The 24,011-nt window shown below is 39.1% G+C and overlaps 1 protein-coding gene across 1 annotated transcript in view; it reads left to right on the forward strand.

Moving 5' to 3' along the window:
* MMP2 (matrix metallopeptidase 2) overlaps positions 1 to 24,011 on the forward strand; it is a 35,494-nt gene that overhangs the window by 9,373 nt on the left and 2,110 nt on the right. The window contains exons 5-12 of the mRNA XM_052686202.1: positions 1,215 to 1,388; positions 7,478 to 7,651; positions 9,521 to 9,694; positions 10,806 to 10,961; positions 12,664 to 12,817; positions 18,034 to 18,170; positions 19,989 to 20,148; positions 23,745 to 23,854. Of these exons, the coding sequence (XP_052542162.1) occupies positions 1,215 to 1,388; positions 7,478 to 7,651; positions 9,521 to 9,694; positions 10,806 to 10,961; positions 12,664 to 12,817; positions 18,034 to 18,170; positions 19,989 to 20,148; positions 23,745 to 23,854 (1,239 nt within the window). The remainder of the gene's footprint in view (positions 1 to 1,214; positions 1,389 to 7,477; positions 7,652 to 9,520; positions 9,695 to 10,805; positions 10,962 to 12,663; positions 12,818 to 18,033; positions 18,171 to 19,988; positions 20,149 to 23,744; positions 23,855 to 24,011) is intronic.

Raw genomic sequence — 24,011 nt, forward strand, 5'->3', positions numbered from 1 at the left:
AGGTGCCCAAGATGCAATATTGCTATTAGGAGGCAGAATGCTGGGAACTTCTCTACTTGTATTCTCTTTTAACAGAACCTAAGCTATGATTCCAGTCTTTAAAAATTGAATGAACCACCTGAATCGAAACTTATGTACTCATGGCATATGTCAGAAACAAATGAAACATAAACCCCTCGTGCACAGTGGGTTAAGAACAACTTCAAGAATCTTTAGTAGGCAGTAATCTTTATAAGGAAGTAACCAAAGACTCTTGTGTGACCTTCGACAAGTGAGACCAAGCAGTAGTAGCGTGGAACACGTTTTATCTGCTTTAAGCTTCACCACAATCATATATTACTAACTATAATTCTTCCACTGTAAAATAAATTGGGAAGCTAGAAATAAGAATACAAACTCATGTTAGCTTTTCATTTCAAAATCTAGTTTTCTCAGCTGTCCTCTCACTCAAAGGAAATAATTGAACTTCAATACAAAATAGCCCAAACCCTTCACTTTGGCTTTATTTTATCTCTAGCACAAGCACTGATGGGTAGCTGTAAGTAACTGGTAAGCATCCCTGCCTCAGAGCAACAACAGTGAACAGGAGGAAACTTTTTTCCACATGTGCAGATATCCTACACAAGCATCCAATTAGTCACTGCCATTAAAAGAAATACTACAGATATGCCAGTTGTTTGTACAGAACAGAGCACCAGCACTGTAGACTTAAGTGCTTAAGAAATAGAAATAAAACCCAGGATCTGCGTGTGCCTGCATTACCACCAATTCACTCAGTGTACCAGCAGATCTCATTCAAGTCAAACAGCAAATACCAAAGTCGTTTATGAGGCACGAGGTATGTTGGATATCATGCACAACATGAACATGCTGCCTAGAAACTTTCAAAATATACTGAATATTCTAGACCACATTACCAAAGAAACTCAATTATTAAACATATTAACAGCATGTATATAAGTTTGCATTGCCAGAGTAACACCACTGCATTTATTTTTCTGGGCTGATTTTAAGGACTGTTCATTCTAACACTTCACCATGAGTAATATCTATGTAATTCTTTCAAAATTACCAGTTATTACTTCAGCTATGATCACCTTGCCAATAGAGAGACCAATAACATATAGAATTTCAAAGCAGAAGTCCACACTACATTTACACCAATATCCTCCAGTCAGTGACTCATTTCAGCACTGCATCTGTTCTCTTTGCAGTGGTTAGAGTAAAGTATGGAAATGCAGATGGTGAATACTGCAAGTTTCCCTTCTGGTTCAATGGTAAGGAATACAACAGTTGCACAGATGCAGGACGTAATGATGGATTCCTCTGGTGTTCTACAACTCAAGACTTTGATGCAGATGGAAAATATGGCTTTTGTCCCCATGAGTGTAAGTAAAAAGTCATTTCTAGTGTTCCTCTTCCTCCTAGATTGTTCCCTTACTTGACTGATCTATCCATCCTCCTTTTACTTTTCTCCCCACATCCCTTCTGGTAGATTCAGATTTACTGGTCTTTAGTATCCCCACTGTAATTAAGCAGAATCAATTGGAGTAGAAGAGTATGTAATTGATAATGGCCCAGGCCAATTCCTTTTTCTAAACACAAGAAAATACTGAAAATACGCCTGAAGCAATGCAGGCTCCATTCATACAAAGATACAAAGGTTCAATTTCACAATCCAGGAACAAACTACATTAAGGATAAGGTCAAATTCAGGAGTGCACAGAAGGACAGAAATCTCTCCCTAAATTGCAGGCCAGTCCACTGATAATTGCACTCTTTCAAGAGCAGCAACTGCTAAAGTCTGGCAGTTAGGGATGAAATCCATTCAGGCAAATTTCTAACCTCATGTATCAATTTACTTATTTTAGTAACTGGTAGCCCAAGTCCGCCCAGTCTGGAAGCCCTTTTCACGCACCATGACATTATCATCACAAATCATCCTATAAATGCCATGTTGCTGCTTTTCAAAATAAAAACAATTGAATTTCAAGTGGTTATCCATGCTGGTAAGAAGGGATTTTTATGTTAGTACATTACAAATTACTAGCCAAAACAGCATGCACTTTTGTAAAGTTTAGATTTTTATTTTAATGTATGCTTTAGGACCCTTCATTAATGAAGTAGTTCCAATTGCTCGTTTTACATATAGGATCAACACTATTTCAGAGATCATCACTGCATTATCATCTTGGCAAAAATGTTAGCGGGCCCAGGACAGCTAGGATCATACTCAATTTCTAGCTTTTTAGAGAATCCTTGCCTTTACAAGTAATTTATTTCATGTTTGGACTTTTAGGATACAATCATCAACAGACAGGACAATTTGTATTGTGCCGTCATGCTGCTATTACTTTGTCTACAATACACAAAGCATGATTATGACTTTAAAATGAAGTTATAAGCCAACTTGTCCCCTGGTAAACATTGGGAATTTATTCATGTTCTTGAAATTCTTGATTAATCTGAAATCTTGTGTCCAGTAGATAATTCATTTCTGTACAAGTGTTAATTCGATCTCCTCTATATCACACAGTAGGGAGACTTCAGAGAAGCATTACATATAACTGGTTGTAGCCTTGATAAACCAATGCCAGAAGAGAAAAGGATAGAGAAAATAAGGAGCTTTTAACCATTAGCTTTGTTCCAGTACTGCAGTTTCCCATATTTATTGTTGCCCTTTGTACATAACCAATTGCTGTAAACTTCTGGGAGCAAGCAGTGTTTCATCATTCCTATTACCTGACACCTGAGCAATGAGCACACAGCACCACTATAACTGCTGCTGCTATGACAGAGCAAATAATGGTAGTTATGAAAGACAGCAAAACAGAAAATAATGGAACTTTCGCTGGACTCACGTTAATCATGCTTGGAACAACAGCACTAAGTTTATTTTCAGGACTGTACACTTCCCAAAAGAAGATAATATTTCTGTATAAGCAAGCTAACAACTGTCAGAGAAAATCTGTTGCAGAATATGAACAGTCTTTTTGCATTTATACATGTACAATCAATGGGTGTACAGCTGTACAATCAGTAGATGTACAGAGGTCAGGTTTAGTAAGATTATCATGCTGGAAAGAAAACCAAAATAAACAGAAACGCTCACCAGTGTCGTAGGGACGCAGCAAACTCCATGAGGAGCAATCTCCAAAAGAGATCCTTCCCCACTGGCAGTCAGCTCTTAAATGGGATCTAGGAGAGTTGCAGCCAGGCTCCATCCCTTCCAGTAGCACAGAGGAATTGCCTTCACCTGTGCTCCTGCAGCTGACTCATGGCTTGCCTCAGGTGGTCAATCAGAGGTTCAGGCCGTGATCAACAGATCCCATACAATATGTTAAAGAAAAGTATGCTTTTCTTTCCAAAAACCTAACTGCCCATTCTATACCACATCTAGAGCTGGGACCTACCATGATGATGACTATTTCTATGGGCATAGCAGATGAAGAAGGAAGAGCTTGAACTTCTACCAGATTTCAGTTAATGACAAGAGATTCTGCAATTACAATTAGCTACATTCCTTGTAGAACTCGCCTCTTCAGTCTAACATTTACTTCAGTAAATGGCATGTGCACACATGCACAGAACTGCACAATCATTCTTTCCTTTCCTCAAACTTTGCCTTCTCCTTTACTCATTCTCTCCCCCCCCCTTCCTCAGATCTCCCCTCTCATAGGTTAATCCTTCAAGCTGGAAAAGAGCAGAACTGGGTTTATTTTTTTAAGATAGCTGAAATGCTCAGAGGCTATATGAATTAGGCCTCTACTACAAGAATCTGGACAAACAGACATCTGCATACCATGACTGATACCTTTGTAAAATGCTGAAACCATACAAGACAGAAAATATGAGCAGTGAAGCACTCTCAGTAGGAGTTGGTTCTGAAATTTGGTCTTCCTGGAAATGCTTGTATCAAGGTTTCTGAAACGGAACAGAACGATTTCAGCCTTTTGTTTCTGATGTAATTGTTTTGCAAGATCCTTGAACAGTTCTGCACAGATGTTTCTTATTAAATTCAGAGCAGCATTGTTCACTCATTATTCCAAGACTCCATTTGCTAAACCCTGTTAATAAATTCAGATAGGGAAGGATTTACATCATACAGCTTGTATTGGAGGCAACATTCCTAGTTGTCAGTGTTCGTTTCTGTCTTTTAATTCACAAAATTCAATTCACCTCAATATGCCACAGTGCTCATTTGGAAACATTTTTCTTAAAGCTGTGGTTCTGCACTAGGCCTTTCTAAAGTTCATCTCAGATCTGTACCCTCATTTTGCAGGCTGACTCAGAAATCATTTTTTAAAGAAAAATGGGAAAGCAGAAAGTTGTCCAAATTTTATACAGCTGTGTAAAACCTCTCCTTTGCCATATGGGATCAAGGGATGTTGAATCACTCTTCCTACCAAAGTCCACTTACACTACAGGGAGTTAAGGTTCCAAATCTTGGCCCTCCAATACCTAACATTACTGCTATCTGTCTTACTCCAGAGCTTTCCACATCAACAAAAGATACATAAGCTAACCAGCTGGTCGCACGTAACAGTTTATTTAACCCAGTGGGGTTCTCCCTGCTATGCCATCTTTAATACCAAGATCTTGATTCAAGGCAGCAGGCTGGACAATGTCCTGAATAGGAGAAACAGAAAAAAAATGGGTTTCCTCTGGAAGTCCCACAGGCCAGATACCTCTCCTTGCACCAGTCACCACCAATCCTGTAGGCTGTCACTGCAGCTCGACTCACAGGTTGGTTACAGCCAGCCTAAATCTGCTGTTGCAACTGTAGAACTTCACAAATTTCGAAACTGTTGAATTTACTATGAAGCAGAACAAGAGACAAGGCCCTTTTAAGATCTTACAATCCACTAAGCTCCTTGCTTATTTGTTTTGGGGAAATAGTCCCTTTAATTCTCATTTACATCAAAGCAAAGACTTTTCTAGTAACTGCTGGGGAAGGAATCCTTGAAAACTTAAACCTCTGATATTACCATCACATGATGTTACGTCAAACAAAATGAAAAACTGTCTTTTGACTGTGACTCAGAAGGACTCCATGAAAAGCTGTGCAAGACCGACTTTCTTTATGTTTTCTGCAACTAAGCCATGTTTTAACCTTTTTTTTTTTTTTTAAAAAAAAAAAAGGCTATTAAAATAGAATTTGCCAGATCCAGATTTGGAAGCAGCCCATGTGGTAAATGAGTCATCTCAAAAACTTAACTTCATTTTGCTTTCCAAATCTATCTTTTAAAAAATAAAAAGGTTTTCTCCAATCAGCACAGACACAGTCCTAGTAAATATGTTTCCTATTTTATTGCAGAATATTAAAAATACAAACATTTGCAGCTTGCTCTCTTGGGGAGGCACAGTGTGTGCTGCCATTACATCAGTGAGCACCTTTTGCCTAGAGATAGGAGCTCTGTGGCTGCCTCCATGTCAAAGATGCAGAAGGACCTAGAGAAAAGCTTGGCCAGATCTGAAGTTCAGAACACCCGCCCACGTGAGCCAGGCCTGCAAGATCCAAGTCCTCTCTGTACTGGGGTAGGAACTCACGTCAGTAATGTAGTGGTTCATATCCTTGATTCTGTGGCCAATTGCTGATTTAAGTGGAAAAGCAAAATGAATCATTTGTGTCACAATATCCCATCGTCAGAGCCCTTCTCAGCTACCCTTTGGCCAGAAAAAAATCTTGGCTTATTATTTATTCCTACTCTAAAAGGTAAAGCTTGCTCATAAACATTGTCTCTTCCCAGCTGCGTATCAGACTAAGCAAAGACATAAACCCTCAAAACCTACACAAAGACACTGGGGCTACAAGAGCTATTTGGTCATCAGAAATGATAGCAGCAAAGTTATAAACAACTTGGTAAGCCTTCCTGCATAACATTTGGGTTTTAGCTTTGGATTTATAGTGGGGGAGGAGGAGAAAGATATCTTCCTGGTGATCTTAAAAAGGACAAATCATGCATTCTTTACACTGGGAATTCACAAAGTTCATAGAATCATAGAATGGCTTGGGGTGAAAGGGACCTCAAGGGTTGCCAAGCTCCAACCCCCTGCCACCAACCTCCATATCTGATACTAAACCAGGCTGCCCAGGGCCTCATCCAACCTGGCCTTGAACACCTTCAGGGACAGGGCATCCACAACCTCTCTGGGCAGCTGTTCCAGCACCTCACCACTCTCATAGTAAAGAACTTCCCCCAATAGCCAATCTAAATCTTCCCTCCTTGAACTTAAAACCATTTCCCCTTGTCCTGCTATTATCTACCCTTGTAAAGAGTTGATTCTCTCCTGTTTCTAGGCTCCCTTTAGCTACTGGAAGGATGCAATGAGTTCACCCAGCAGCATTCTCTTCTTCAGGCTGAACAAGCCCAACTCCCTCAGTCTGTCTTCATAGTTTCATTCTGACGTGCTGTGCTTAAATCTCAAGGAAAAATAGTATGTGGCAGCTTGGAGGATGTTTCTGTCTCAGTTTGGTGCAAGTCTGGCCTAGCCTTTTGCCCTGAGGTTTCCTCTGACCAGCACAGGGCACTCACATGGACAATTGTACCACTGAGGATTCCTGCCCATAGAGTGGCTCAGAGAAAAGACAGGCAGATTCAAATCTTTTGAACGCTCTGAACCATCTATATTTTCATGCAATTCAGCTTGGATGCAATTCCAGAAATTTTACTCCAATCCTAGAACAGGTCCCAGGACTCTTGACTCAGTTTAACCTACTCCATCTATGTGAGAGACTCGCAGTTCTCACAGATGAGCCATGGGACCTGTTTGTGTATGTGCACAGACAACAATCAGCCCCTAGAAGATCAGCTTGGGAGCACTAACAAAGCAAAAGGCAGGAGGATCTCCCGGCGTTCAGCTTTGTTAGAGGAATCTTGCTTGTCTAGGGAGTGCTTGAGCACAGCTGTGTGGATGCTTGGAAATGAGAAGCAAAGCCTAAGGGAAATGCCTCCAGGATATAACATCTAACTAACTCTACCACAAGCTAGCATCTTAAAGAAGCATGAAACTTAAACAAAGAGCTATTAGGAAAACTGTCCAAGGCTCTAGAGAACATTTTTGATGAAAGGTAAACTAATTAGCAAAGCACTAAGGAACATGGATGATTTTATCAGAATGGTTTTCAGAAACCCTGATTTAAAGAAGATATATTAAATGTTTTATGTAATGGGACAGGCTACAGAGGATTCATACAATCCATACTGCATTCCAACAGCTTAGCAGAGTTTTCTTCCTTCCCAGTTAATTTGTAGTTATTCCTTTCTGCTCTTCATTTCCCTCCTAGTGATACTATACCACATCCATCTCTCTTATCAAAATATTTTTGGTGTAAAATAGAGGCTTTAAGTGAACAGTGCACACAGTGTGTACCTAATCACTGTCAAGACCTCAAACATCACCACTGGCACATTATGATTTCTCATGGATTCTGAGCACTGTGTTTTAATATTTTCCTCTTCTGGTTTCCCAACAGCACTTTTTACAATGGGTGGCAATGGTGATGGACAGCCATGCAAGTTTCCCTTTAAATTTCAAGGCCAGTCCTACGACCAGTGTACAACAGAAGGCAGGACAGATGGATACCGATGGTGTGGAACCACCGAAGACTATGATAGAGATAAGAAATATGGATTCTGCCCAGAAACTGGTATGAGGAACACTGTTTGCATAACAGTATAATTTGTCATTGTTTTAAGTAACAAAAATACTTTTTACACCTTTACCAGAGCATATAGAAGTCAGTGAGCCAGGTAGGACTTCAGTACTGGTGGCTATGAGCAATCTGTGTAAAAGATACTGAATGTGGCATGCAGTACTACACTACATCTATCCAGGATACACAAAAGCCATCGAACCATAGGACTAAATGTCTACCACTGCATGATAATTATGAGTAGATTACAATTTGTTAATGGCCCTAAAAGAGAAGACTCGTGACAGAATAAAGCATGAGCAATATTTTAACTTGCAACTCTCAATAAGTAATATTTTAACGTTTTCACATGGGAAAAAATAAATCCTGTTCAGTATGGTAAACTTGACCTAATGGATCTTTTTAGCAGATCATGGGAACTGAGGAAAATGTTTCATACAGGAAAATAAATCTCTGCTTTCTTTACAATTTTTTTTTAATGCATATATATTTTTAACTTGAATTACATGAATTTTATTACACAGAAGAACAAAAAAATAGCTTTTTGTAGCTTGGCATTTTTCAGTTTAAGGATACTGGCTACAGATACAATTATTTAGACTTAATGAGTTAGCAGTTGTGGTTCTAAAATCTCAGCCTTTTGCTGGAGGCAAGGTGAAGCTATGCTCATGCACAACGGGCCATAAGCCTCTGTGCACAGCTGGCACAACCACCAGCTGAGAGCACACGGGTGTACCCTGCTTTTCCAGTCTTGTGAACATGCCCTTCTCATTTGAAATAGGGATTTGTATCAGTGTTTGGTTTCCTGATACTTCTGATATTCAGGAGTAACCTTTCAATTTTACCTTACAAATGATTTAAAAAGGAAAAAAATAAAATTTAAATTGAAGAAAGGATCACATTCTTTGTAACATGCTACATAGTTAAGAAGATGAAAATCTGAAGCATAGGTCAACAGGCAAAAGAAGCAATAGAATTCACAGCTCAACAAGAAACTAGAATCTATGCATCAAAACTCCTGGATAAAGAGTCTCTATTACTGAAGCAATGAAATACATGCTGTTTAAGCTTTTTTCTTTTTCTTTCTTTCTTTCTTTCTTTCTTTCTTTCTTTCTTTCTTTCTTTCTTTCTTTCTTTCTTTCTTTCTTTCTTTTTTTTTAAATTTATTATATATTATCATTTATTTTGGAGCTCTGAAAAGATTTAGGGGAAATTTTTGCAAGTTTCTGCATCAGTATTGTAAAAAAAAACAAATGTTCAATTAGAGAAAGTTTGAAACCATAGGTTTTCAGAATGCGTCTTGCTGTCAACATAAAGCAATTCCTCAATCTATTAGATGTGACCTTTTGATTTCTCCACTGGACCTTTTTTCTTTGAAAGCTTATATTTCAGTGGGACAACTAACAACCAATGATGCTCAGTGGCCCTTCAAGTTTTCTGACACTAAGCCTACTGCAAATCTTCCTGAGCTACATTAAGACATCAACAGGAAATTATCAACAGCATTATCAAAATGACAACATGAAGATATTTGCTATGCAATCTTCCTCCTCAAAACACTGCTACCCATTTCCTTCTCAAAGCTGTACATATCAGGCACTTCTTGGCCAGCACTTCTCCTTCCCACCAAAACAAATGACAAGTTCATAGCAATGGCTATGAACATAGCTAGACATTTCCCTCTTTTCTGTGTTAGAGGATTTTCTTCTTAAATAATGCTTTTAATCTTACTCTTGACATTGTTAAGAGTATTTCAGATTTTCTGCTCACTTTGCCTTTTAATGTTTAGCTTCAGAAAAGAGACATCCGATTAAGCTTACAAATGGGATTCCCTTCTCACTATTTCTCTACCATTTTTCACAGCCATGTCAACAGTTGGTGGAAATTCAGAAGGAGCTCCCTGTGTATTCCCCTTCATCTTCCTTGGGAATAAATACGACTCGTGTACAAGTGCAGGTCGCAATGATGGCAAGCTGTGGTGTGCTTCTACCAGCAGCTATGATGATGACCGCAAGTGGGGCTTTTGTCCAGATCAAGGTAACACAGAGCCATACAATGGTAACAACATTCTGAGCTGGTGACACTGTGAAGATTTCATTTTCATGCATCATTCCTGTCTGTTTGACTACTTCCTCCCCACCCAAAATCTGAGCAAAACCCTTACTTTGGAATCTGAGAAAAATCTTAAGAAGTTCCAAAGTTGGTCGGCCTTTTTTAAAATTGTGATGAGAAAGTGTATGTCTAAAATACAGTAACAAAAACATTATAAAAAACAAAACTCAAGTTGTTATTCCATGACCAAATTTTCCCTCAAATTTAATATCCACATGTACTGTAGTATAGCTCATTATATAGTATTTCTCTCATTATACAGGAATGAGACTCCAATGCCAATCAAATCAGGAACAAACACTAAATGTAAAAAATGAATCCATTTGGAACCGATATTGCCAGAGATGAAAGGGGGGAAAAAAAAGAGTACTGGGAATTGGAGAGCTCTGCTAAGTTTATATAGTGAATATAAGTATTGAAAGTTAATTGTGTTAATCCTTGCCCTTCTTTGTAACATTGATTAAATTAAATGATATAAACAGCATTTTACACATCTACAAACAAGTGCTAGATTCAGGTTTTTGATTATTTTCCTTTTTTCTTTTAGAAGGAAAACAAATGCCACATTTTAGAGACTGCTTGGACATAACTGACAAAAAATGTTCCAATGGCAAAAGATTTTTTAAAACTTAGTCTTTGGTACAACAGGGCTGATTCAGGCTTCGTTTAGACACATGACCTGTTTGAGACTTTCATGATTTGGGATTTAGATTGCAAGTTTAATTCTTCTGTGCTTAAAAAATACGATTTTATTTATTACACTTTCTTGTTTCAAGAAGGTATTAAGATTGACTGTGTTCAAAGATACATGCGAAACTCCAGCAACATCAACTGTAGAAGAGGTTTTAGACTCTCCTGAAATACCATTCTGGATCTATGTATGACATATGTATTTGGAGGCTGTAAATGCTAACTATTTTGTTTAGGATTGGGAGACTTTTGACAAATGGCGAAGAAAACAAGACAGAGACTAACCTGCATGGTGCCTTTTTATTTAGATACAAGGCAGCTGATACTAACTTGCTGTGTTATCCAGGATACAGTCTCTTCTTGGTTGCTGCCCATGAATTTGGCCACGCTATGGGATTAGAGCACTCGGAGGACCCTGGAGCTCTGATGGCACCAATCTACACCTACACCAAGAACTTCCGACTTTCTCAGGATGACATTAAGGGGATCCAGGAGCTGTATGGTAAGTTGTCCCTCATCAGCAGAATTCATCAGGAATGTATGGAGCACAGGTTGAGTTTTGGGTCTCAGAACTTGCAGTAGGTGACATAATGCACAATATCACAAATGCCAGAAACTTCCTCTGTTTCTTTCCCTGGTTGCTCCATATTACTACCAGGGGTCTTACTTTAAACAAATATCACAATTTAAGGATGAGGAGTCATTACATTTATTGCAATAACAAGAGCCTCCAAACCCCCCTGACAAATGGCTTTCCAGGACAATGAAATGCTGTGTTTTCCTCTATCTTGAAATATCTGATGTGGGTGTTTTTGTCTACACAACCCTGATCTTCCCGGCTCACAACCCTTCCCTACAAGGGCAAGAGTTTGTTTCCTGTCCCAGCTGGAAAAGAGTTCACATTGACTTCCCACTACTCAAGTTATGCAGTCACAATAACATTTGCAGATAATGTGTGGGAGATTACAGCTGTGTGTAAACAAATTTGGAAGGCTCACAGCTAAGTACTTTTATGCTGGTATATCTTTAAAATTCATTACTTTTTTCACAGACACTTAGTAAAATGCATAGAAATGATTTTGATTGAAGGCCCATCTTTTATCCATTTTCCTCCCTGCGGAGGCAAAAATATCCTACAGTCAATTAAGCAGTGTAGAAAAATGCATTTCATTTCTCTTTCTGCACTTCATACTTTTCTACCAGGATACCTTCCTATGACTACACAGCATAGCACTCAGGACCTCAGAAATTATTATAAGGATGCATCAAAATGATTTCCACATGAGACCTTCTTTGTCAAAAAACAGATTTAACTCTTTTCTTGTTTTGTTCTTAGTTGCTTTAATTAACACTGAGAATTGAGACGTGGGCAAGGTTAAGTGAATTTTCTGAACTCACCCAGCATGTCATTGATAGAGCTCAGAATTTAACCCAGTGCTCTCCAGTTACATCAAAAGCCAAGACAAAACTATGATGGTTCTTTTAGTAACACTTCGAAATAATACTTAGACAAACTGCATTCTATATAAAATAACTGTTTGGAAAAAAAAATAATTCTTCCATTACTGTTACCTCAAATCAGCCATTCGCACATACTGTTTAACAAAGTTGATCAGTCTGATGTCTAGGGTAAGCCTCATAACAACAGAAAATAAAGAACAAACCAGGCAGCAAAGAGCATGTTCTGAAAAGCACGTTTTCCTTAGTGTTAAAGACACAGGGACCATACACAAATTACTCAAAATTCATCTTTATAATCTGCAAAATATTAGCACTTGTAAAAAGAAGAAAAATCCATTTTGATGCCTCTCTCTGCTGAGTTGCAAAGAATTCTGAATAGAGGGACTTCAAGATGCATTTCTCTTCATTCTACAAGTCACTATAATAAAAAATGTAATGATAACATTCAAACTCATAGTCAACCCTGGATCTTTCACTTAGACAGACAGACAAAGACAACAGACACAGCTAGGTGCAGTGTTTCAAATGGCATCACAGCACATTCAGGCAGGAGTGGAAGCTAAGGCCTTCTCACCTGGACACAGCCACCCTTCTTTATAAGACCTCATTAGACTTTTTTGCTCTTCAAAATCTTTCTCAAAGCTATTCCCTTGTATTAATTATGATCATTCATGACCTCTGTTACGGATGCAGCACTGCATTACATAGTAGAACACCCAGCATCCCTCTGTTCACTCTTGCAGAAGTATCACCTGATGTGGAACCCGGACCAGGGCCAGGACCAGGGCCAGGACCACGTCCCACCCTTGGACCTGTCACTCCAGAGCTCTGCAAGCACGACATTGTATTTGATGGAGTCGCACAAATTAGAGGAGAAATATTTTTCTTCAAAGACAGGTAAGTGAGATAAATTGCTTACTGATAGCATCTGAAGTATCAGAGTTCCTCAGAGTCTAGGAAGTTATAATTAAGTACAAATTTATTTCTTCTGTATGCTGAGAGATAGCAACATGTCCTCATCAAGAAATGGCACATTCTCTTGTTATGATTAGATAATGCAGCCTCCTGCACACTGCTGGCTCACTGTCAGACCAGTGTTCACCAGGACCTCGCCTCACCAGTAAGTAGTGGTGCTTGGGGCTGTTACACCTTCCAGTGTGCAGGACTTCCCAGCCCATTGTGTAACTGCATGAGGACCTGTCAGCCTGCTTCTGCTGCTTGCTGAGGTTCCCCTGGATGGCAGCTCCAGGTGGCCCTTTCAGGTTTCTACCACCAGCACGCTTTCTGAGGACACGCTGTCCCTTCATCTAGGCCATTAACAAAGATGCTGAACAGTGCTAGATCCAGTACTGCCCCTTGAGGTACAACCGCAGCGACTGACCTCCAAACAGACATCATACCACTGATCCCACCCTCCAAGGCCTGCTCTTCAGCCAGTCTTCAGTCCACCTCACTGACTGCTTACCTAGCTCATGCTTCACCAGCTTCTTTATGAGAATCTTAATAGAGACAGTGCCAAAAACCTTTATGGAGTCTCTTCCTCTCATTCACCATGCCAGTCATTTCATCACAGAAGGTTGGTCCATGCTGACTACTCCCAGTCACCTTCATGTCCAAAAGGTTGTTTGTAATTACAGCCAAATGACGTAGCTCACATGAGCAATGATTTTGAAATAAATTCACCTTCTCTTAGAGCTACTCTCAAACAACTTTGAGATTCTGGAACTTTCAACCTCAATTGTTTTAATGATTTTTAAATGATTTTTAACTTATGGCTTCTGTCTGCACTGGGAATATTCATGCCAAGATGTTATGACAGCTGGGGTGGTAGTAGTCATAACCAAAACCTGAGCAAAATGCAAGTTACCTCAAGAAAAAAAGATCTTGTTCTTATGGTATCTTCAGCCCAATTTTACAGACTGGAGAGCTAAAATTAATCTTGGTGTCTCTGCAGGCTTCTACAGAGTTGCAACCAGGTCAAAAGTGTCAAGGAGCTGGGAAACATATCCCAACTTCTAAAAGTTTACACAATATCTGACCCCCCTCCCACATCTTAAGAGATTTACCATTCTGTAATGTTAATCACAAAATTAGCAATGGAAGAGATGCATTATGCAGTCTATTACCTGCCAAAAAAGGATTCACTCCCTATAAAACATTTCTGAATGTTTCTACAAGGATAGTAACTCAGCACTGGAAATCCCATTAGTTTCAGCTGAGTACAGTTGTGGAGGCACTATCCTTCCTTATTTCATTCCACATAATCTGCACTCCAGAGAAAAGATTCAAATCTGATTCCGGGAACATTTCCAATCTGAACACGTCTCAACAGAAGTACTCTGTCCAGAACTGGTGACAATAATCTGCAGCGCCTCCTCTCTCACAGAGACAATGTTTAAGCAAAACTTGAGTGTAGGCATTACAATGGTCTGGTCTAAAGAGGTTTTTCTCCCATGTGCACATAGACACAGTTATGGAAATCTGCCAGCAAAACTGTCCTTGGATGGTTTAGTCCAAAGTCATTAAATAATAGTGTTATGTGGCACACAGCTGCCATAATTACACATCAAAGACACTGATGATTAGAACAGGCTCCATGAGTGCAAAGGCTCCACAGCAGAAGACACAAGAGGCCTTTTTGGTCCAAAAGAACAAATTCCTGATATGTGGCAGGAAAACGAGGCAGCTGCACAGCTGCAGCTTCCACTGCCTTTGCCAGGCCCTGTATTACCCAGCTGCTCAGCAATGAAGAGCATCTCCTAAAGACTATGAGACTTGGCATCACCGCGCTTGAAATACTCTAAAGCTCTACTTTCCCTTCTGTAAATCAATGCCTGGTTGATTCATTCATCCTCAGTTGCTGAGAACATTCTTCCAAAGCAACCAAAGATCTAGGACCGTGTATTTTCAGTGTGTATGCTCAAATCAAACATCATTTCCTTGCATATATAAACATACAAGTATCTCAGACCAACACACTGAAACTCACATTTTCTTTGCTCCTTGACAGATTGTCAACAAATCAAAAATACCCTTTACTGAATGCTTTCAGTTTCAGCAATGCAGAGGCTGTGATTGTTATTATAACTGGGAATTATTAATGTTCCCCATTTGTATTACAACTACTACAAGCAAAAAGGATTTGTTCATTACATCCAGGGGGCTGAGTGCAATACCTTCTGTACTGAGCAGACTCTTGCAGCTGCAGGCTCCTTACAAGCCAGTCATCTGTAATGGCTAGAAATAGCCCCTGCTTGGCCAAGAAATGGTCCCACTCTAACAACAGGCTGGCTTCACAGAAAGCCAGCTTCACAGAAAGCCAGCTCTGGACCCTTCCTCCAGTAAGCTGCAGAGCTGGCCTCAGCACCATAGCCTAACAAGTTTGCAAAAAAAAGTGTTCCCTTCTGTTAGCATACTGAGAGAGCTCAAGTATTCACCTCAGCTCAGTGCTTTCAAAAACAAAAACACATTCTCAGAGCAGTAATAATCCTTACAAGTTCCACAGCATCCTTTGGTTCACCTGTGGGCTTTGACTTTCAGCCAGGACCTCCACCTCACTTCTGCTGTTGTGAAGCAGTAACCACACAAGGCTTGATTCAGCAAACAACAATTTTAAATCAATTTCTAAATCAGCAGAGCAATTCACTACTCTTTGTAATCTGAACAAAATAGAAGCATTTTGCATTCAGATCCAGTTGGTCAAAGAACTATGCAAATACAAGACAGTCTGTTCATCTGCCTCACTCCTGATCTGACATTCAGCAAAAGCAGACAATTGTTTAATTGTTTTGCTCTGGAACAGATTTGCCTGTCAGTCTTACGGCTTTCAAAATATCGGGCAAGCAACATTATGATTCACTTCTGGAATTCAAAAAACAAAATGTCTCTTTTGTCATGTGACTTCCATGATTCCCGAAAATGATCCCAGCTCTCACATTACAAAGCCATAAGGGGCAAGCAGCAAAAAAGGAGATAAGGAGATCAGATCAGATGAATTCTCTCAAAAAATAATTTTTCGTTTTCCTTCAAATTGCATCTCAAACCAAATAAACAAACGGGAATACACAGAGAACCACTGAGCCTTTCCCTGGGACAGTATTTTCAAAGCAACCAGAATGTTTGACTACAACCCACCAGTTTGGTCCCTCTATATAACTGCATATAATAGTAACAGTACAAGTAATAATGGCAAATATTGTGTTACAGTAGAATGTAAAATACCGACCATAAAGAAGTGTGAAATGTCTATATATCTAATAATAAAATTTAACATGAATGAATTTAAACATTTCACAATTTTCAAAGAGAAATGAGAAAGCCAAAGAAGTATTTCCACCATTTCCTCAATAAGAGGAGTAGAAATAAAAACACTTCTTACTCAATCCAAAAACAAAAGGCAACACAACTTCGACCAAGTTTCCCTTTCCAAGAGAAAACCTCACCATTTCAACGAGTCCCTCAAAATGTGTGCTTTAAGAAAAGCTCCTGTGTTCAAGTCTCCATTGGCTCTAAAAAGTTTGGAACTCGTGCAGATAGCAATTATTAGTGCTGACTCAGCCATAAATCAGAATTAGACTAAGAATCCTATAACCTGCATTCTTAAAGGAGCTACTTTTATGAATGCAGTGTTGGAAAGATTTGTTATGTGGATTTCCATTTTATATCATATTAAATCTAATTTTCTGTCTAAAACAAGATGCACAAAATACATTTTATCATCACCTTTTACAGTATTTCACATGCACTTTAAAACTGTACTAAGAGTAATTAACTAAACACCTTGTTTTTCTCCTCTTTTCTAAACAGAAGATTATGAGATATACTGATATATTTTTGTATACACTAAAAATACATCTGTGCTTGCAAAATGAGAGTGAATTGACTTATTACTACATTAATTATTAGTACCATACGTCTGATTTAATTAATATATATTTTTAATGGAGAGAGAAAAAACAATGCACTTTGCCAGCTGCACTGTTCCTCATTTCAAACATTATCTTAATTCAGTACACGGCAACTTATTATACTTGCAGATGCATTTCAAAATGATTTATTTGTCCTCGCTAATACTGTTTGTTCACAGTCAAATGTCTGTTAATAAAAACACAGGAATTTATCACACGAATTTAGGAGTGATTCTCCAAGTTTTGGATTAAAATGTATAAATAAATCACTTTCAGCTCTTAGGGTTCTGAAAGGTTTAATTATTCTGGTTAGGAATGGGTAATGATAACTTATTCTCTGCAAAAAAATTGTATGCCAGTAGCACCTTGATCTTTGGCAACAAAATAATAGTGAAAGCTGCTTGACCTGAGAATTTCATAGCAACAGGCATGGGAAAAGAATGATTCCACAAGCCTGCTGATTCTTCATTTTATGACAATGGCAAAACTTCTATTTTGCTGAGGAAAAAAGCTGCTTGTTCTGTGGAGGAGGAAATGGCACTGCCATTTTGAGTACCAAAGGCCCTCAGCATAAAGCTTTGCCATTTGAAGATAATTACAGCTTTTTAAAGTTTATCTCAAACGGTGATCCTACTTACACAGAAAATATCCAATAAATTATCCTCTGTATTTCTCTATTGAGCATTTTTAGAGCTAGCAGTTTCTTTTACTGCCAAGCTCACTTCCAAGCAGACTGATACACTGCTGTTAAATTTGAACCTCTAGTCACTACAATAGTAATTGCAAGAGCAATCCATGGAACGCCGATCTCTGCTTTTGTCAAATGCTCATCCATCTGCTCCACACACAACAGCAGGAGAGCTCTAATAGTTTAAATGCTCTGTAAATGAGTTTATTTGTATAATCAAAGCACAGAATACATTTTGTTCTGATGCAAAAAGCAACATGTACTCCAAAGCAATCAGCATAAGCAATGCAGTCTGCAGTCCAGCTTGCAACTTATTATGCAACTGTTTTAGCAATACATTTCTAAATGATTTGGTTTCGCAGCCACTGCAGGAAAGCAATTATAAGTGTGTGCTGCTGCTAACGTGTGTGCATGTACGTGTATACATGCACATGTGGCCTTTGCCAGAAATGATGAGAAACAGATGTGCTGGTGAATTAGTTCATTGTAAACCTCGTACTATTCTGTGTTCTGCTCAGATTCATGTGGAGGACTGTAAACCCTCGAGGAAAACCCACAGGTCCTCTTCTTGTTGCTACGTTCTGGCCTGATCTACCAGAGAAAATCGATGCTGTCTACGAGTCCCCTCAGGATGAGAAGGCTATATTTTTTGCAGGTACTGCTTTTAGTTTTAAAATATAATTATGCATTTGCATAAATGCTGCATTGAAGTTCAGGTTCCTCTGAGTTGTAACTGGGCCAGGGAACAGCCTGCTGAGAGTAAGCACAGCCAGCGGGTATGGATGGCAGATATCAAATATCCTATGCTGAGGACATCGCAACAAAAGCTGCATCTGAAAGGCTCTGAACAGCATACAGCCCCCATTACAGCAAAAGGGAGCCAGCAGCACCCAGAAAGAAGCATTCAACAATAAGCAGGACTAAACCACAGTTACTGCTTCATACACAAAGCCACCCAACAACCATTCCTATGTTTTCTTTCTGTTTCCTCTCATGATAAGCTATTGTCTCTGTGCATGTTGCTTGGGAATATTACATCTTTTGTTCCCATGCTTCTCCTCCTCTTCTCCTTTGCCAAACACTGACTTCTACTCTGGCATCCAAGGATCTGCCTTGGTGGCTCACCAGCAGAGGACAAAGAGGCCGTGCTCACTGCCTGCACCAGAGGAGGAGATCAGGCAGCACTGCAGCACTGCTCTGGCCATCTGGAGTCACACGTATGGTTCAGCTGTACCAGCCAACTTAGCAGAGCTGGGAGGCTCTATGAAAAACTGAGCCAGCAAAAACTAGGCTCCAGTATCTACCAAAAACATGACTAAACATCTCCAAACATATAAAAACCACATGGCCCAAGCTCCTGTACATTTTCTGTACGGGACGGAAAAGAGTAATGGTAATCTATTCCATATATCTCAAAGGCTATTTCCTTTAGTTTACATGAGAGAAAAAAAGCTTTAAGATGTTTTATTTCAGCCAAGTCAAAACGCTTTAAAAGTTGGGTATACTACACATAACCCTATTACATGTGCATCTCTCTCCCTTTCATTATATTTTCCAGGAAAAGAAATATAACTAACCTGCTTTAAATAAGAACTCTTCAGACCATCAAAGACTGGTTTGAAAGTGGCCTGTAACTTAACTATCCCAAAATGCTTGTGAGTGAGAACTCTCCTTTGCTTCTGAAGTGGCAACTGCTCAGGAGCTCAAGTGCTACACTTTGTAGTTTTCTTATATTAAATACTTTCCTTCCCACTATCTGTATCATAGAATCCAGGAAATCTCCTGTCATGAACCAGTCTTTCCATGGCTTTCAGTGAATCTTATTAGGTATTTACTAAGTTACAAATCTATGTAAGGAATGTAGAAATAGACCTCTTCCACCACAATGTATTTGGAGAGAAATTAGAAAGTGTCATATGACAAAAAAGACAACACAAATATGAATTCTGGGCAAAAACATCCTGGTAACAGCTCAATAAAGTTGCTGAAGAAAACAAACCAAGGAGACAAATTGCTGAATAAAACAAACAGGATAAGCATGAGTTTCTGCATTTGATCCATGTTGATCCAAGTCTGGTTAACAGTGTATGATAACACAGATTACCAAATAGTAGCTATTTGTTTTACAACACTCAAACTATACTTTTTTTTTCTTTCTTTCTTTTTAAGGAGCTGTACATCTGGCAATCTCTTTGGCTCAGAGCTCAGAAAAATGAAACAGACAAGAAATAGGAAGCAAAAGCACACTGAAATGATACATTTTACTGAGAGGCAAAAACAGAAATCGTGATCTCAGTACATCTGCACTCTAATTTAGTACTCTAATTTACTTTAATTTTTTCTGTCGCAGATAGAAAAATACTACAAAGACTAGTAGTACAATTAGCACAATGAAAACTGCCATATCCAAGTATAAAGAAGAAATATTCCTATGTGCCTGATTAATAAGCAGTTTGTTTTTTCCCTTTCTTAGGAAATGAGTACTGGGTTTATACAGCCAGCAACCTGGATAGGGGCTATCCAAAGAAACTCACCAGCCTGGGACTACCCCCCGACGTGCAACGCGTTGATGCAGTCTTCAACTGGGGCAGAAACAAGAAGACATATATTTTCTCTGGAGACAGATACTGGAAGTAAGAGACATGGAAGGGGTGGTATGCTGTTAGACAAAACTATATCTCTAGTGTTGAATGCACATTCAGGTTTGGGAGGCAAGAATTAAGCTGATCGTTTTCATCCCTGGCCAACTCAAAATGAGGGCTGCTGGGACAGCACTGACAGTGGAGCTGAGCAAGGGTGGTGAGAGAGGATGCTGACCTGAGAGATATGGCCAAGAGAGAACTTCCATATGGTAGCAGTAGGTTAGCATGTAATTGAGGTAACAGCTTCCAAGAGGAGATCTGAGTGTCCATATCAGTCTGCCCCCCCCTAACAGCTTATCCCCCTCAAGCCCTGTGTCTGAGCAGTCACTCCAGTCAGTCCCAGCTCTTAAGAGGGGCACAATGTCTCCACAGTCAGTCCAAATCTGGTGGGAGAAAGCTCTGAAAGGACTTCCTAAACACTGGGGTGATCATCAGTCACCTGAAACTAAAAACTGGATTGCCTTCGAAATTCTTGCACTCAGCCAAAAGGTTTGAAGGCACTGCATGCGAAAGAAACAACAACCTGTGACTAATAAAACACGCTGCAGATGACTGCAGGACCATTGGCAGTTGATGTACCAGTCACTAATGCATCTGTCTACTAATAGAATTGGCACTGAGGAGATCTGAACAAACCACAAAAAGTCTGTTAGTACTTTGGGAAAAATCTAGGCTTCTATTTGTTTTGACCATCTTTGCCATCTTTTTCATGTTTCCAGTACATCTCAGGGAAGCTTTGTTGCAAGTAAGACCACAAATATTCACAAAAGTCTTTACATGTATATTTGGGGTAGGTCTCCTGTTCAAAAGACTGTCTAAGATGCAAAATATGATGTAACTATCAACTAAGCTCTTATGCCATTTTATTATCAAAAGAATTCTTGGATTGCGATGGAGACTAAACACCCTAATCAGTATGGGATCTAATTGTGTTAGTATAACCATCAACAATTTCACCAGAGGCTTCATGTTGTAGGCAAATAAGGCTAGCAAGAGCCTATTTCTAAGGAAGGAAATAAGATGCATGGACTTGCCTAAGGTTATACAGAAACCTGGGTATTGAACTACATTTATCTAAGTATTAAGTATTTCAGGGCGCCCAGACTGCAATCGAGCTGGCCAGTAACCTGCTGCAAAAACACACTGTGCAGGAAAGACATCAGACAGAGATGAGGAAAGAAATGTCTTCAAAATGTGCAAAGATTAATGTGTTTGAAATAGACATCCTAGATTGTGCCTGACAAAGTGTGTACTAAATGTATTCAACAGAATGTCAGTATCTTAATCACTAGGAAGATGTGGCACAAAAGATCATTTTAAAAAGCAGATAGTTTGGTGCTTTGAGGAACCAGGTGCTGCCCATCAGAACAGGGTGATACCAGAACAGAAACACTAACTTCAACATTCACTATCAGAGATCTCTTCCTGAAACAGGACTTCACTCTAGGAATGCAGCCATTAAGCAAAGGGCAGAACGTTGAACCACTCATAAACTGACAACATAGAGAAAAGTTACAAAACAGAAACGTTAACCATGAAAAGATGCACAAGATAGGAGTCCTTTCTGAGATACAGTCTATATAAAAATATAAAAGAAAGTCCATTTTCCATAAACATTAATTTCATATTATCATCAAATTGGATTACTGTCTTTTTATAGCCTATTGGCTGGGGATTCCCATAAGTAAATAACATATCATTTCACAACTGCCCATTAATCATAACATTATGACAGAGCACTGGAACAGGTTGCCCAGAGAGGCTGTGGAATCTCTACAGAGATTCAAAACCTGTCTGGATGTCTACCTGTGCAACCTACTGTAAGGAACTGCTTTAGCACAGAGACTGGACTCAACGATCTCTTGAGATCCCTTCCAACTCCTGCAATTCCATGCCTCTGGGATCACTTTGAAGATTCTTATCCATTACCTCTAGGAAAAATGAAAACTTAAAAGCTAAAGATTTTACTCACTTTATAATGTTGCAGAGATCATCTTGTTAAATGAATTCAGGCAGTTTTAATACAGTCATTTGCAGTACTTGCAATTCCTAAAAAGAGCTACAGACTATGAGTTAGCAAAACTGCTGGTCTGTATCAAACATTGTTTTGATTAACTGTACTCCAGGGCCCCCAGGTAATTCATCATTCTAGCCACAGACTGTATTCCTCTCCAAGTACCTTATCAACTGCAGTCACTGCAAAATGCATAATTTATTAAGAAATAAGAATAATCTGAGATGATCTGTATCTGTTTAAAGATGAAATCAAAATATTTGAGGAAAAAATACATCTAACAGATTCAATAACATTTGACTCTTTTTTATTTTATACAAGGACTGCCACAGAATCGAAATAGTGACATACCATAATACCCTCCTTGCTATTATCACGCTTGCTTTAAATGGATTTTCCTCCAGCCCCAAGCTGTTTGAGTGTTATTATAACAATATTATTGAGCAAAGTGAAGTTATGTGAGGCAGAGGAAGAGAAGCTGGCTCAGGTTCCACACCTGAAGCTTTAAAGCTATGTAGCAAGTAACTGGATTTTCTTTAAATATCCAAAGAAAACACAGGAAGTAATTTAAATTAATTACACAAATCATTTTTAACCAAGATGCTGCTCATTTGTAGCAGCGTACCATGGGATACAAACCAAGTACCTCCAGGTGGGAATGAGGGAAAGGTGACCAAAAACAGAAAGATCATACACACCATGCACACTTTCTGTTAGCCATAGACAACCTCTCTGAAATCCTCTGGATTTGAAGAGATGCTGCTAGAGTGACTGAGGCTTCGTATGCGTTGGAAGCCAAACTACATCTTGTGTCATTGCTCCCTGGGGCAACTCCACCTTTCAAACTCAGCACCAACTCCAAACTTTAAGTCAGAAAAAGGGGGAAGCACCTTCTGCAGAACCCCTGATCATCTGCAGCTGCAGATACATGCAGGCCCACTCACTTCTGCAGGACTTCAGCTACAAGATTTATTGAAGTTGTGTGGATTTGCTTCAGATGAGGTTTTATCTTCAAAGCACAGTGTGAAAACCATTGTGTTTTTCAAAGAGATGAATATATTTTTTAACATGGCTTTTATCTATTGAGTGTCACAAAGAGAAAAAGAACTGTGTGAAAATAATAGAGTTTTTAAATGAAAAGTTAAGGAAAGTAATTTGTAATTTAGTAACAATCCATCAATCAAGTGGTGTACGAGCATAAAATTTCAAGTAGGATTGTTTTTAAACCCACATTAAAACCTTCACATGTTGGTTGCTGCTTGAAAAGCCGCCTTCCCTGGAATTTGGCATTTTGAAGCTACGCTTGTGAAAAATGTTTTGCTAAGCAAAGTCTGAGTTCAGTGAGAGCTGCATTTCCAGAAGAAGAGATTTCACAGGGTGTAACGTTTATCAGGAGTAAGGACAATGAAATGGAAGCAGTGTTACAATCTCAGTTATCATTTCCATTTGATTGCTTTGCACAATCACAGGAGGACTCCCTGCAAAATTAAGTTATGTTTCTACATGAAGCACAGATCTGTAAAATTTCTACAGTAAGTACAGATTTGTAATGTATGAATATAATTCACTTCAGGTACAATGAAGAAAAGAAAAAAATGGAGCTTGCATCCCCAAAATTCATTGCAGATTCTTGGAACGGAGTTCCAGATAACCTCGATGCTGTCCTGGGTCTCACTGACAGCGGTAAGCTATTGTCTTATTTAAGTCACTAACTCTTTCATTGGCCTCCTGTGACATTACTGGATACTTCAATTTCTTGTGGTCCATAAATAAGAGCCAAATTGCCATTCAGATTTGCAGGCTTCTAATTCAAACTTTATATTTTTCCACTGAACATCAA

This window comes from Tympanuchus pallidicinctus, unplaced genomic scaffold (assembly GCF_026119805.1).
Source record: "Tympanuchus pallidicinctus isolate F22 unplaced genomic scaffold, pur_lepc_1.0 scaffold22, whole genome shotgun sequence".
Lineage (NCBI taxonomy): Eukaryota > Metazoa > Chordata > Aves > Galliformes > Phasianidae > Tympanuchus > Tympanuchus pallidicinctus.